The 15,592-nt window shown below is 33.8% G+C and overlaps 1 protein-coding gene across 3 annotated transcripts in view; it reads left to right on the forward strand.

The window, feature by feature from the left end:
• The window catches only part of LOC110382458 (dopamine receptor 2), a 145,783-nt gene extending 132,891 nt beyond the window's left edge, over positions 1–12,892 (forward strand). For 2 of the 3 annotated variants that reach the window (XM_064040884.1, XM_064040885.1), the window contains 3 exons: positions 11,160–11,244; positions 11,391–11,691; positions 12,403–12,892. In XM_064040884.1, coding sequence (XP_063896954.1) covers positions 11,160–11,244; positions 11,391–11,480 — 175 coding nt within the window. In that variant the 3' untranslated portion in view covers positions 11,481–11,691; positions 12,403–12,892. The remainder of the gene's footprint in view (positions 1–11,159; positions 11,245–11,390; positions 11,692–12,402) is intronic. The other variant, XM_064040886.1, reaches the window with a different exon arrangement.
• Positions 12,893–15,592: the final 2,700 nt, after the last annotated feature.

Here is a 15,592-nt window from a genome sequence, read left to right on the forward strand (position 1 = left end):
TAAAGTTGCGCAGTTGTTTTGCTGTGAGAATTAAAGTTGTGTTTGTAAGTTTTGTTGGTTCAAGATTATGATGGGAGAAAGTTATAATGTTATCTTAGAGAATACGAGTAAACAGAACAATTATTTTCTTTTTTAATTTAATGATAATTTCACTGATGTCTTCAAGATCCTGGTAATGGTAGATTAACATTATGAGGCTTTAAAAATCCCGCTTAGAAAACCGTAATAAATTCCATCCTCCTAATCGTTTCTGTCAGAAGTATATTATTCTTTTGCTTGAACGCGCTAATCACGTATAGGTAGGTATGTCCTGTGATCCAAAAATATCAGTGGCGAATAGCTTCTATATATTGAGGAGGCCAATATGCTACTTTTATCCCGGTACGATGTGGTACCCTCGATACGCGGATGAAACCGCTGACTAAACTTAATATCTTACTAACACACATCGCACAAGTTAAAAAGAGATTTTATCTAAAATTCCCCCGTCCCCTAAGGTCACTGACCTTTAATCTCCATCCTACTTTCATTTGACATGATCTCCAATTTACTTGAAAGTAGTAGGCTTATCAGTTTATCCATCCTTAAGGGCTAATCCATAGAATCGTAAAACTTCCTATCCATAGCCATTGGGTAAAGCTTCCGTACCCAAAGGGATTGAAGAGGACCTACTTAATTACACTACTCAAAGCCTGCCAAATAAATCTTTACTAACAATATTGTAGCTACTTGTTTGTTTAAAAGCATTTGTGTCAGACACTACTAGATCTATTTGAACAAAAATAATATGGTCTTACTACAAAAACTTAAACATGTGTCAAATACTTGTCTAAAAAAAGTTTGGCTGCAAAATGGACCTTATTTCAACGTCATAATTTGAATCTTTTTTAGACAGGTGATAAACTGACGTTTAAAAGATTTTGTGGTAAGACGGATAATGTTTCATAACCCATTCGTAGAAAAAGGCTATAGACTGATTTTTATTCGGGTACGCGGATTAGTTTCCGAGGTACGCAAGTGAAAGTTTAGTAATACTTTGAAGGCTCGTTTGATGATCTATAGGATCTATAGGAAATTTGTTTCACTCAATTTTGGTTCAATCGACATAAGTAAGATACGCAGTGCATCGCGTCATAGCCGTCACTCAGGATTGTTAATAAATCACTTCTGCGCAGATGTAGGTCAGAGCTCAAGATACGTGCCGATAACTATACTACTGGACAGCAACTAAAAACAGTTTAACATTGTACCAACAAAATATATTACCCAAAACATGTTTTTCCCACACTTACGCAAGCACAATAATATATTTGTGTAGGAGTATTTACACGATGTTTTGGTACAAACTCCGACTAGATAACGGTAAACTTTGAGGCTGTGAGCTCAGAACGCACAAGTTTCGTGGTCGCTCTATTTCAATACACGAATTGTGAGACACGTAAATACTTACTCCATTTTGGGAAAATATAGTAACGAGTAAAACTCACTTATTTTATTATTAAATTTGATAAGGAGCTATTTTTATTTTACTATATTTATGTGTGACGATTATAAGAAAATGTATTTTTTAAATGAAACGCTTGTTATATGGATAAAATGAAAAAGGAGCATGGACAGATCCATTTAACAATTTTTTGACATCAAAATTGGGAATTTTATTTGGGTACAAAAAAATATTTTAAATTATTTGAAAATAGGTAAAGGTAGGTATATTCTTCGAGGGACATCCCTATATACGACTAAGACTGAAAATTAAGTAAGTTTCTTACTAACTCTCTGTACGTCAAAACCGCAGACACAATTCTACTGTCTTCATAATACAAACAGACGCTAAAGCTATTAGATACGTAAGCTAAATATATCCTCCGACTTTCATATAACTAACCCGATATATCATCATTTGAACTGAGCCATTGATAAAACTATTACCCAGGGTACAAACTTTTTCGAAACACGTACACATGACGGCGAAGCTTATCCCTCCATAATCCTTGTCGACCGACATTACACACGCAATTGCCTTACAAACTTACACAACTTTCAAAGGAAATCACTTTTTAAACACAAAATATTAACTACTTATTTTATACTAGCAGTTTTGCCGTGGTTTCACACGAGTCTTGTGGGAGCTACTGTCCGTACCGGGTTAAAATATAGCCTATGTTACCTACTTGTAAAGAGTGTGGTTTTCCAAAAGTGAATTTTTCAAATCGATTCTGTAGTTTCGGAGCCTTTCGGATACAAACAAAGAAAAAAATGTTTCCTCTTACATTTTAACAACAAAATAAAATCCACAGAAATGTAGTAAGCATTTAATTCTAGCTGTACTTAACACATTTTTTTATTCTTAACATGTTTTTATGTTCTGTGACTAACAGTGGAAGAAACGGAAGCTAATTACCCTAATTAATGCTTATGAACATGGTCGTTTCATAATGAATGGAAATGCGAACTGCCAATGTTAAGCCACTTTAAAGTCATTAGTGCTACGTCGCACTATTTTCATGTTAATAATAGTGCTAGTTATTCTGGCAAAGAGAGAAAGATTTTGCAACCTAGAGTGTAGCAAAAACAATGTTAATTTATTAAGAACGGAACCAAAAACAAATGAACGTAGAGAGTCGTTTGTTTTAGTACCATTGAAAAGAAAATTAATTGCCTGAAGTATATTTATAGCTTCAGCATTGATATTTAATAGTGGATGATACCACCGTTTATGTGAAGCAAGTGTCTGTTCACAGATATAATAATAATAGTCATTAAGTGTTCAATAGCTCGTCATATGCTCGTGACGCCAATGACGGTATTGCAGCGCATAGGTATATTATAAAGTGAAAATTATGTATCATATACAGTAATGCGTACATAACACTTATTTATTACACTTTATTACTTTAGGTACAGTAAGTTGGGCGAATAATCTGAAATGGTGAAACTATTGTGTCGGAAGAAGACCTTGGCCTGGCTGTGACCAATATTGTCTGTAAATGTAACTTTAAAAGTAACAGTCAATAATACAGTTTTAGCTTATTGCAATAAATCACAAGATTTTAACAACAAAACGTTGCATAAATTCGTAAGAGAAGTGTAAGTATTATGCGCCACGACTTTGCAGAACATGAAATATTTAATTGACACAAATACGGCAGCTGAAGTACATAGCCACGCAAGCTTACATAAACTATGTAGTAGTATTCTGACTTTGTTTTAGTTTCTCGAAGTGTACAGAGTAAAAGAATTTATTTGACAGGCAAATAAAGAATATCGGAATACCAAGACACTGGTAAAAGTCACTTACTTGGAGCGGTTTCAAAGTAGTAAGTAGATTATTCGCTCTGTAAGTAAAGTGTGTGTAATGTTTGGGTGTGTACCTACATGTTAAACTGAGTGTATAAGTGTGTAAATTACGCTAGTCTGAAAGTGTCTTTTGGAAGAGCTTAATTATTCTGCAAAATTCCTTTAGTTAACTATAAAGGTATTTTTTAAACGGGCCTATCAGAAGTAACGACACATTTTTTTTTTATTAAAACGAAAAAAGATGTCTTTTCTCAATTTGCTTAAGTAATGAATTTGCACAAAATAAATATGTATACTTTGAATACATACTCGTTAAACATAAGAGCGAGCATACCGCTAAAATACGCGGCATTACGGAATGCGTCAAAAGGTTGAACCTTTTGAAACGTGACAAAGTAATCATAAATCACATTTTATTTTACCCCTTTAACTGAAAAATGTTCAAATGTTTTCCTGTCCGTATATTTTCAGGTTTAAAATTTTAACAATGGAACGCATGAGACAAATTATATGGGGTATTTCCCCTTTTGGGGTTCCGTACCTCGAGAGGAAAAAACGGAACCCTTAAAAGATCTTTGTTTTTAATTTTATTCTACCGTTTCTGGATTAGTGGGTCATGTGAAAAATATTTTGAGTGAGTTTAAATAAAATTGAACTGCTTCTGGGAATATTGTAATTGTACTTTATGATCTCCATATCAAGTTTTAAACTTTGACCAATGCAATTTCTAGATTTAGAACATACAAATGCCAACAGTTTGCAAAAATCCAATAATAAACAATCAACGTGTTTACAAAAGCGAGTTAAAAGCTTTTAGACAGGTGAACATCAAATGGTGAGATCTTGCAAAAATGTAAAAAACAAATAACGGACCAAATTCACCATTTATTTTGTACCGCGGTGGCAGCCATTCGTGCTTGTTTTAATCAGCGAAGCTTTTTAATTAATGGTCTAACAAATTGATTCCTTGCATGCACTGGCAACCACAGATATTCATTAAAAAAAGAAACTTAATTGAGATTTTGACAGTGATGATGGATTAAGAAGTTAACAAAGAAGTCTATGGTAATCCACGCATATTGAACCTTGTTATTAATTTCATGTATTTATGCTAAAATGCGGTTCTATAACCAAATTGCGGGTAAAAAATAATACCAACCAATGATAAAATAAAGAAATTATAATAACTTTAAAAGGTACAGTAAATAATATAGTTTTAGCTTATTGCAATAAATCACAAAACGTTGCATAAATTCGTAAGAGAAGTGTAAATATTATGCGCCACGACTTTACAGAGCATGAAATATTTAATTGACACAAATACGGCATCTGAAGTACACACTACACAGCCACGCAAGCTTACATAAACTAGTAGTATTCAGACTTTGTTTTATTTTCTCGCTAGTGTACTGAGTAAAAGAATTTTGACAGAGAGATGAGATTTTGAGATTTTGATGAGAGTAGAGATTTTGACAGTGATGATGGATTAAGAAGTTAACAAAGAAGTCTATGGTAATCCACGCATATTGAACCTTGTTATTAATTTCATGTATTTATGCTAAAATGCGGTTCTATAACCAAATTGCGGGTAAAAAATAATAACCGAGCAATTCGTTGTGGTTAACAAATTGTGCGGATATATAATATAATTAATACCTATCCGTGGCTCAGCGGTGTGAAAATATTTTAATTTTATACCAAACATTCGCGCTTTAACGCCTGTTTCGCAATACCGGACCGTTTTTACATGAATAACATTACTTTAAGCATGATAGATGTTAGTTTACCTGAAATTGTTTTACGACATGACCCCTCATTTATTTTGTTTGAGAATAATTACACCCAATTACCAAGTTTTAAAAAATATTTGAGCTAAATCCGTGCCTATATGAAAACTAAATTCCGTCAACAACTTTACCTACATTGCGTTGGAACTATTCCGCGCATCCGGATAAAAATAACTTCCTCAATAAATAGGCTATCTATACTGAAATAATTATTCAAATCGATCCTATAATGCGCGGGATTAGCGCTTTCAAACAATCAAACAAAATGTATCAAATAGAACAGCTTACAAAGCTATACGCGTATTATAAATATTTACATGTTAATACAGCTTACATTTGTACGGATTATACTGTAAAATCCAAAACAAAATGTATGCCACAAAGCAACAATATTCAAATGTGTCATTTTGTGCATTAAAAAGTATCAATAGGTAACCTGGTACATCCTAAAAGCAGTGCATTCATTAATGTACACACCATTTCTCATTTTATAAAACCGACCATATTTTCTCGTGCCTTATCCACATTAAAAAAGGCGTTATGCATCAATTTCTAACCAGTCTTTTTCCCATAGACTGGTAATAATGCTATTATTCCACCTGTAGCCGATAAATTAGCGATCAAAAGCGTTATATTTGTTCTTTTTCCCTCAGACTGTTTCGCAATTTCCCCCGCGTTAAAACCATGTTGCGGTTGGGTGAAAAATTGCTGTTGTTTGCTAAACTTGAGCCGCGCTTAATATGATGTAAATTACCACTAATATGAGGAGTTTTGTAATAAAACTGAACTGCCTGACTAATCTTTACTTAATTTTTAATTGACTTCAGAAAAAGGAGGTTCTCAATTTAACCTGTATGTACGTGATGTACGCGATTAGGTATCACACATTTGGCTAAACCAATTTTGATCCGGTATTCAGAATAGTACCTATTTATCAAACGTTTAAGTAGAATGTTTTAGGTATTATTCAAGTCTTATATTTAGGTATTATATTCCTTTTTTATTTTTTAACTTTCACTCTCATCTGGTTAAGGTTTGTAACACCGCCTTTTCAAACTAAAAATAACATTTAAATTACTTCTCACAAGCTGGTTCAACGCTGAATTAATGAAACCAATGCTCGCCTTTACAAATAGAAAAAAAAAAACAGAACTTAAATGGCGAGTCTGTTCCATTTTCAAAATGTTCGTATTGTCTATTGGATACCACAGACGCTTCCATTACATTTTTTAGAACAAAACTTAAATTGAAAAATTCCCGAGCGCTCTCTTCTAAAAAGTTTTTATAACTATTCATATTTTAGGTTAGAGCAGCGTTTGTCATGACATACATTATAATTTTTGAAGAAATGCGAAAAATATAAAATCGATTTAAAATAAACATCTTTTGATATCAATACCTTTTTTTGTACTTCGTTTAACTATAAGTTGTCCAAGTTTGCGCAATGGTTAAAAAATATTCCAGTATTTTGAGCTCGTGGAGTGTCCAACGTAGCAGCAATAAAGAGTTTAATGTTCAAGATTTAATAGTCTAATAGAGCGCAGGTGAGAACCATTGAAACGGTCGGATTAGCAGTTACTTATTCGCAGATATTTTCTGAGTAAGGCACACCTCTATTTAAAAGAAAAATGTTTTTACATTTCTTCGATTTCTATTCGATTTGTAATTTGCAGTGACTGTTATTGAATTACAAAGTAAGTTTTTATTGTTTTGTTCATTATTAGGTTTTATGTCACACCTTTTTACAGCATTAAACAGAAACTGCAGGTAAATTTTGATACAAATGCTGTATTAATTTAATTACTGCAAAACAAAATAGCCAATAAGCTTAACCTAGGTAGGCGTACCTACTTTATGAATATCATACCCTTTTAAATTACGTGCTTTCGACAATCTTCCTTCAACTTTTTTAAACACAAATTCTTTCTGTTTGTTTTAATGTTCTATAAATTCAAAAAGTAAGTATGCCAAAGAATTAAGTCAAAATAAGTAGAAATAAAAACCAACAGTATATTCTCTGATACCACCCTGCATCGCCGGCATTTTTCACTGAAAATCCTTTGTGAGCCTACGAAAGAAATTTTAGAATTTCATACTCAGGCTTATTTCGTACTTTTCTATTTTATTCGTCCATTTCCCTTTGAAATGGAGTAGGTAGGTACAATGGTCATTTAATGGAGTATTTTCATTAAGAGGATTACGTTGTTTCCCTTTTGATAATTTTCATTTCAGTTGAGTGTTTAATTTCCAAGTGCAGAAGTCGTATTAAATATTGTTATCTTGCGACCTAAGTGAATGCAAAGATTACGCATCTATTTTTTATATCTAGATTCAAGAAAAAAAATCTAAGACAGTGTTAAAATAAATTGGAATGCTATACCAAATCTTTCAACTTAACATCGTTTGTACAGTTGTCTTCATAAACGAAATATTATATGAGTTATAATAAGTGCGAGAGCGTCTAAAATAAAAGCCTTTAATATTACAGCGTTCCCAGCAAAGAGGGAAAACCTCCACAATTGAAATTTCATTACTTGTTTGCGAGGCTTCCCTTTGTAACCTTAAATTAGAGTATGGGCCGCGCTAGTACGTAAATAATAACGTAATATACACTGGCCTATTAAAACCATACACTTTCTGAAGTCCTGCCTGTCTTTATAAAGTAACTTTGATGCTCGTTTTTTAATTATTATGTTGACTTCTGACTGCTTAAACCTGTCTCAAGACAAAAGAAGAACGTTTTTATTTTAATCAAATGACTCCGGAATGTTCGAAAGTTAATTGTACTCTTGACTTAGGTAAATGCGTAAGTCCTCGCGATTGTCAGTTTTGGCAAGAGATGGTATAACGCTAAGCGACAAATGGTATCGCAAATCACAAGACGAGTTGATAGTCATCAAAGGCGGGTGAACTGCTTTTTCCTTTGAGACCTTACATTAATCTGTATAGGCAATAGGCATGTCAAAGAAGCACTTAGAAGTTATCTGAACAATTACCTCACTGGGTTCCTTAATTAAAAATAGTTACCCCTTGCTTTTTTCTACTAATTTAATATCCCATTCACTTCATTCCCTCGCGTCCCTGCGCGTATGCAAGTCCTGCATTCATCCATCTACACAACAAACTAAAAACTACTCTGATTTCACTATTCAAAACGAAAACAAAAATTATCAAAAAAAACATAATGCACACTAATGCTTCATACAGGAAAATGCATTACATTTTCCGAAACTATTATTTTTCTCTTTTTATATTTTTTCAAAGATGCACGTTCGTTTACAAGGCTACCTACTATTTCTGTATGACCTATAAAATATTGTAAACATTTCTTCACTTCACTTTTGAAAAGTGTCTATGGAGTATCTTGCCGGTTCTTCTCCATAAGACCCACTCTTTGGAACCGTGCAACTAGCTGCTGACGTTTCATAAGCACCTGTAATCTAGGTCTATACGAAATAAAAGCCTTTGACCTTTTTTATGGGAGATCATCCTCCTCCCGCTGTGGGTTAGCAGCGTGAGGGACTGTCAGACTCTTATTCCCCCGTTTCAAGTCGGAAAAAAAGAAAATACAACCTTTGACTTGCCTTGTGTGTGTTTGTATGTGTGACTTGTTTGTATGTATGACTTGTGCGTACGTGTGTGTGTGTATTATGTTTGTTTGTGTGTGTGGTGACATTAGAACAGGCTTGATTAAAGAGCAGTTGTGTTCCGTGTTGTTCACGACGCTGAACCCACAACATGGTGGATGTAAACTCAATATGTGACGTTCCTCTCACGGTACAATGACGTGTTACATGGGGTCTGAAGATTAGAGTCTCCAAATTAGCTTTATTTGGAGTTAATTAAATTGATTAAGTAAATTAGTTTGTTTAGTGAGGGGTGTTTTTGTTGTGATATCTGCTTCCCTTTAGAACTTTCGTAAATTAACCTTTTTTTAACTTATCTGCAACACCTAATAATATAATCACATTACATGCATATTTTGAAATGAGGGCGATTTATTCTTCATTAAACTATTTTTCACAGCTAAGCACATGAAACTTGTAAATATTTAAAACTCAAACAAAAACTCAAATAGACCTTAGTTAGGAAATCCAGAGAAACCTATAAATTCGGAAGATTATCAGCCTGGATATAACAATCATACTTTATCATATCTTTTACCCAAAAGTTACCATTTAACAGATAAGACCCATTCTATAATATTGTACTGCAGGATATTGCTACTACCTACCTCCAAGTATGAACACAATGGTATAGTGCACTTTCGTTCCACACTGGCAGGACTAGTTTATTAAATAGAAGTATTTGGGGTTGCTCCACTTTCTGAGAGTTCCTCTGAAGTATTCAACATTTGGGGAATTTGTTTGTTGGTGTGCAACAAAACACTAGTCAAAGAATTCAAATTAAAATAAAAACAAGAAGGAAAATTATGATAAACTTGGTAAAATTTTCGATTTTTTTTTATTTGTAGTGGCGACTATCATTGGCTATCTGTCTAGGTTGCAAAATATTCTTTTATTTCTTGAGACAATTCTTGTTTTTATTACCTAGTACACGTGTTACGCATCAGCGTAAACTTAACAAATGCTAATTATGACTTTGAAGCAATATGTTTTCTCATTTGATAGTTTAATTATCCATAAGTTAAATCTAAGTTACTAAGCTGTTTGCTTGAAGTCTCTGTCACTACATCATTTTAGAGCCAATGCGAAGAATGGCCGCGAAAAGAATATAAAAGACTAAGACAACTTCATACTTAAACATTTGTACATAACATGAAAATCATCACAAAGTAGTCATTCATACCTATTATACAGCTTTGTTATATTTAGATCAACCACAAGATAAAATTCGAAGGTAACTTCCCCGTGCGAAACGGAGAATTTTCGCTCTCACCTCGATAATTTCAAATCTTCCCCGCGCTGATCGCATCCCCAGCCTATCAGGGTAGGACACCAAATTACAATGTTAATGAACTGTTTCTACCCTCGTTCCATTTCTCGAAGAACTTGTTTTTATTGGACTTCTTCGAACAGTTTCAGGCAAGGTCCGAAGATACTTTTTATTCGCCCTCTAAGATGAAATATTGCCTCGACAATGGGAAAGGTCAAATTTGGAGACCAGATAAATCATATTCAATCGGGTGGACTGTAAAAAATTGGACTGGTTAATTTATTTAATACAATTAAGTTTTTTTTTTTTGGAAGTTTTCATAGTAAGCTGGTCCAGTTTTCTTAGTAAAAAATATTGTTAACGTAACTATATACCTATGTGCAAAATTGTAATACGAAAACTTTTTGCACTACATGTTCTTCTGGTTCATACCTTATCTTTTTCTCATTAGATACCATTTTCGGAAATGTCATACAGTCAAAAGTCACCTCCAGTCTATGACGCTTCAAATTATTATTCTTAGATCTCGTTCAAAACTTATTTTTGACTCAATTTCAATTAACAAAACAACAATAGCGTCATTCAATTGTTGATTCAATTGTCTTAAATTGAAATTCAGTTGAGGAGATGTTATCAAAGCGGCATTGTACTCACAAGCGCGATTTATGTTAACAAATCAGAATGATCTATTTTTGTACCTTTTAGGCACATTACTGTTATTTCCTGATCAAAGATAACGTATATTAATTTAGATTAGGTACCTAATTATATTTTTTACAATTCTAGGAAAAGTTTCGACTATTCAACACACAATTAGAAAAACATATACCGTCTTACCACAAAAACTTTTAAACGTCAGTTTATGCCTTGTCTAAAAAAATGTCAAATTATGACGTTGACATATGGTTCATTTTGCAGCCAAAATTTTATTAGACAAGTGTAAAACAGGGTTTAAAGTTTTTGTAGTAAGGCCCTTAGTTTCGCTGACTTGGATTTGAGTTAAGCGACATACTTAGTATAAGTATACTTAGTATAAGGAAAAAAATATCAGAAAAGATAAACGTCAAAGAATTACCAAAGATTTTGTCAGTAGGCCTTGTACAAGTATCCGTATACATTACAAGTGTGACTTTGGAACTAAAACGACTTATCTTTAAAACATTTCTACTTTTGTTTCAGGGCTTTTCTTAGAATTCTGTGCGTGTGCTGCCCCAGAAAGTTGCGTCGAAAATACCAGCCGCAACTACGGTTCAAACAGTCCCAAGTAAGCATCCGACTTTACTCACAAAACTTCATAGAAACTAAGTTTTTCTTTAGAAAAAAAGGCCTTAAATAAAAGGAATTTAAAATTGGGTTGCAAATTAAAAAGCTTTTTCTTAGATCGTTATGAATTTGTTCTTTTAATTTCAGTTGCGCACGACTCGACGTTATTACTCATCGAGCGAACTGATGGGCATACAACAGCTCAGACAAAACTCCTGCGAACAGACATACATATAGCGAATCAGCTCCATTCTATACATCGCTTCGATTCTCCTCCATATTTCCAAGTGCCTTGATGAAAAAATTCAATTCGTATCTTCCAAAAGTTTCTAGAATACTTTATGCGAATTAGGAGCTATTCAGAGCCGTGCGAAGGAGCGTAATCTCGACAGATATTAAGTAGACGTATGTTGACATGGTTCACTCGGTCCGCTCGTAGGGGATAGAGGTACGTGCAGACTGTCTTGTTATCGCTCACACGCTGCACTCTGTCTCGGTGTGCCCTTGTGTGCCCTCGTGTGCCCTCGCCCTTGTTACTGTCCACGCTCTTACAACAATTTGTCTGCACTCGTGTCATTGTTAACTGAGATAACATAATAACCCGACTCTCTGACTATTCTTCAACGCTTCTCATTCCTCTACCATTTTATAGTTCAGCGGCAACGCTTGTTTTCTGCATGGTTCCTTAACATAATTACGTAATTTTAATTTATGTTTTTCTTTCGCATAATCACTGGTTTGCATGACTGGGATTCAATGGATACCATAACATGGCGTATTAATTATTCAAAGTCAATTATTATGATGTTTTATGTAATAAATCACATCTTTCATTCCGTCACGCCAATACATACACGCTATCTTTGTGGCCTAAAGTTCAATTGAGTTCATAACCTGGTGACACTATTTTGTATTTACTATCTAAATTTAATACCTCGTGTTGAATGTTTTTGAGATGTCTTTCCAATACTCATCATGCCTTAACGTAAATTCCATTTCTTACGTGTTGTCAGTTGCATGATTCAGAACAAATACTCCTTCCGCTTTAAACGACTCCAATAAAACTCTGAAGTTGTAAAATTCGTCTTTTATGGTTGCAAACAGTTGATTACTATCAATTTAGCAGTAAACCGTGGAATAACGGGGATGTATATTGCAGTACCCGGTGTCGACGATGATGTACTCGTCGGTGTCGCAGCACGAGATGTGTCGGTTGTGACATCAGGCGCGCGCGGGGACGTTCCGCGCGCCGCGGGCTCGCTGCTCCTGATGCAGGGATCGCCGCGCGTCGCGCTCCCGACGCAGCGGCGACCGGCAGCCGTGCCCGGACCCTTACCGCATGAGGACTATAGAGCACACCTCCTTCGACGAGCCCATCCAGTGCGTGGAACGTCACCTGTGCGCCGACGTGCCCTACTGCCACGACTCAGAGTCCGTCAGTGAAGTGAGCCTCGACAGCGACAGTAGGAACCCCTCGATCAAACGTAACGTTAGCAAGAAGAAAGTGACCTACCAAACCAAAGCCGACGTGATCTCAAACTAGTTAGGTTAGTGGTGTAAATAAGTGTAGATTGTTATCTGTCAAGTGGCTGCTTGTTGGAGATTGCCTCGATTGTCAGATTTGCATTCTATGTCAATTTTAGCATCTGTTGAAATTGCTGCGTTTCTGTGTTGCGGTACGCTAAGCGTCGACCGCTCGAAACTTATACTATAGTATTTCCTAAAAGCTTTGGTTTTCATTGAAATTCTTTATGTGTAATACAACAAAGTGTGCTTTAGAATTTAAATTATATATTCACTGGCCCGTGGATAATTATTTTACTTATTTGGTTTCGAAATATGACGCAACAAAATAATAATTACTCAAACCGAAAAAAAAGCCTTTTATTAGACAATTAAGTTTCATCGTATTCAAGGCAATCTCAAATAACAGTCAATTAATTCTAGTCATGACTTTCCACGGGAAAAATTTCAATCAGGAGCTGTGATTTACTGATTAGCTGTATATATTAATGAACAATGTATATAAACTATGTAATATTATCACCCCATGTAATGCTTATGTACTTAGTTCCATGTAAATCTAGTCGGGAATATATGCGCTTCATAATTTCATAACATTTGTAAATATTGAGAAAAATATTCGTTAAAACATTCCAATATTGATAGCAATACCTTATATGTTCGGATGTTGAATTAAAGAGTGCTAAGATGGTAATTTTAGATTTTTCCCATATTAATATTGTTTACGTTAATAATTCGGAAATGAAGGAAAATTTTATTGACATTAGCCTTCCTTGATTTTTAGTAAAATTGGTGGCTTAATAAGTCCTATTTAGAAAGCAGTTGTTACCATCACCACCACATAATAATGAATTAAAAAATAAAAACTAACACTCAACAATCTGAATATTGTGTTTATATGAAAACTTAATAATATTCGGATTAATATCAATTTAAATATTACTCCATATTGATATTGTAATCCAAATAATAATTGGTTTAATTGATTAATGTAATTACTTTTTATTTCATGGTTAGAGTAAATAGTTTTCCAAATTGCAATGGACCTAGCGAACCACTTTTATGTTGAAACAATATACATTTAATTATTCCGAGCAATATCAATTTCAACAATCACTATTATCGCGGTAATATTAACTTTATTTATTTATTCAAAACTATTGAAATACAAATGGATAATTATTTATTTAATGTTAAATATGTATAATTCGAAAATAATAATTTTGAATTACAGCAAAAGCAAATAAAAACAGCTGCGCTCAGTTTTCAATTATTTTTATTACTTCGAAAAAGTTTTAAAATATTCTTAATTTGAAATATGGCTGCTTAGAGTTCTTCCAATTTCAAAACGAGCGTTTTTGTTCAACATTCCTTTTAATATTAAAAATGTTAATTTAATGGATATTTATTATTGTAAATAATGCTTAGAGTGTATACCTAATAGTGGTCTAAATATTCCTTCCATTATATGTTCACCTGTTACCTATTAATAATTTTTCTGTGATTACTTCATGCGTGTGTATTGTATGTCGTCAGTTGTTTTTTGTCTTTGTAAGGCCGGCAATACACGGACCGTTTGAAGTAATCAGGGGCGACAGCAGCAGCTGCGACTGCATAGTGAACTGCAGAGTTCTATGGACGCACATACACGAACCGCTCGAGAAGTTGCTACTGATACTGATAGCTTGAAGCTGTCGCCCCTGACTGGTTCAAGCGGTCCGTATATTGCCAGCCTTACAACTTTTTCACACTAGCGGGTTTTTATACGGGCGGTAAGTAAACAATTGACAAATACGTACCGGTGCAAATGATGATGTGAAACCTAGCGACATTCTTGAGAAGTGAACACATCGAGTGGGTAATTCGCTGGTGTGAAAGTAATGTTATACCTTCAGTACATGGAGGTAAAAAGCCAAAGGAGGTTTTCACTTCAGCATAAAATGTGTGATCTCCCCTAAGACTAGTCATTGTTGCATTTTTTTGTCTTTACCGGCTCTTTATTTATTTGTTATTGTTTTTTTTTTATACTCAGTTGTATCGATAAGTTGTCAGGAAATACGCTTATAATCTTTTGATAAATGAAGGTGAGCTTTAAGACTGATATGATCGCTCCCGTGAGAATATTAGGTACTTATTTATTTAACTACAGTATGCAAGTGTTTAAAATATACTAATTCGTGCATCTGTCTGTATAAAGCTTTACCTACATGCGAAACCATTTCCAAGTCATTAATAAGTTTATTCACATACCAAAAGGGTAATTTCGTTCCCATTTTTTTTATTAATAAAACAGTTTCTAGTCATGTTATTATTTAGTCTGTACGTTTAATATTTTTTTATATAAAGACAAGACAAAATCTCATATCCAAATACGAAATGTATTTTAGTTTAAGTCAATATGAAATGTCTATATTTTACAAAAATAACATAAAACTGTAGAATACCTATATCGTTGGTTCATTAAAGTTAGAAAAATTATAAATAATCCTAAAAGTATTGAAAGAGAATTAAAACTCAATGTTTTTATGAAAACTGTTAGATTTTATAACTTACCTTGAACCTTACTAAAGTAAAAATTTTAACTAGGAAGAAAGTGTATAAAAGTCAAAATTCAATTATAAATGTATCAATGGAAAGATATGATCAATTAGAAATTCTCATAGGCGTAAAGTTATTAAGCTCTTAGCACACCAAACACATCCTTACTAATATTATAAATCGGAAAGTGAGTTTGTTTGTTTGTTTGTTTGTTTGTTTGTTTGTTTGTTCCGCTTTCACGCCGTAACTACTGAACCGATTGCTTTGAAATTTTGCAGACGTAAAGT

This window comes from Helicoverpa armigera, chromosome 23, assembly GCF_030705265.1.
Source record: "Helicoverpa armigera isolate CAAS_96S chromosome 23, ASM3070526v1, whole genome shotgun sequence".
In the NCBI taxonomy this organism is placed as follows: Eukaryota; Metazoa; Arthropoda; class Insecta; order Lepidoptera; family Noctuidae; genus Helicoverpa; species Helicoverpa armigera.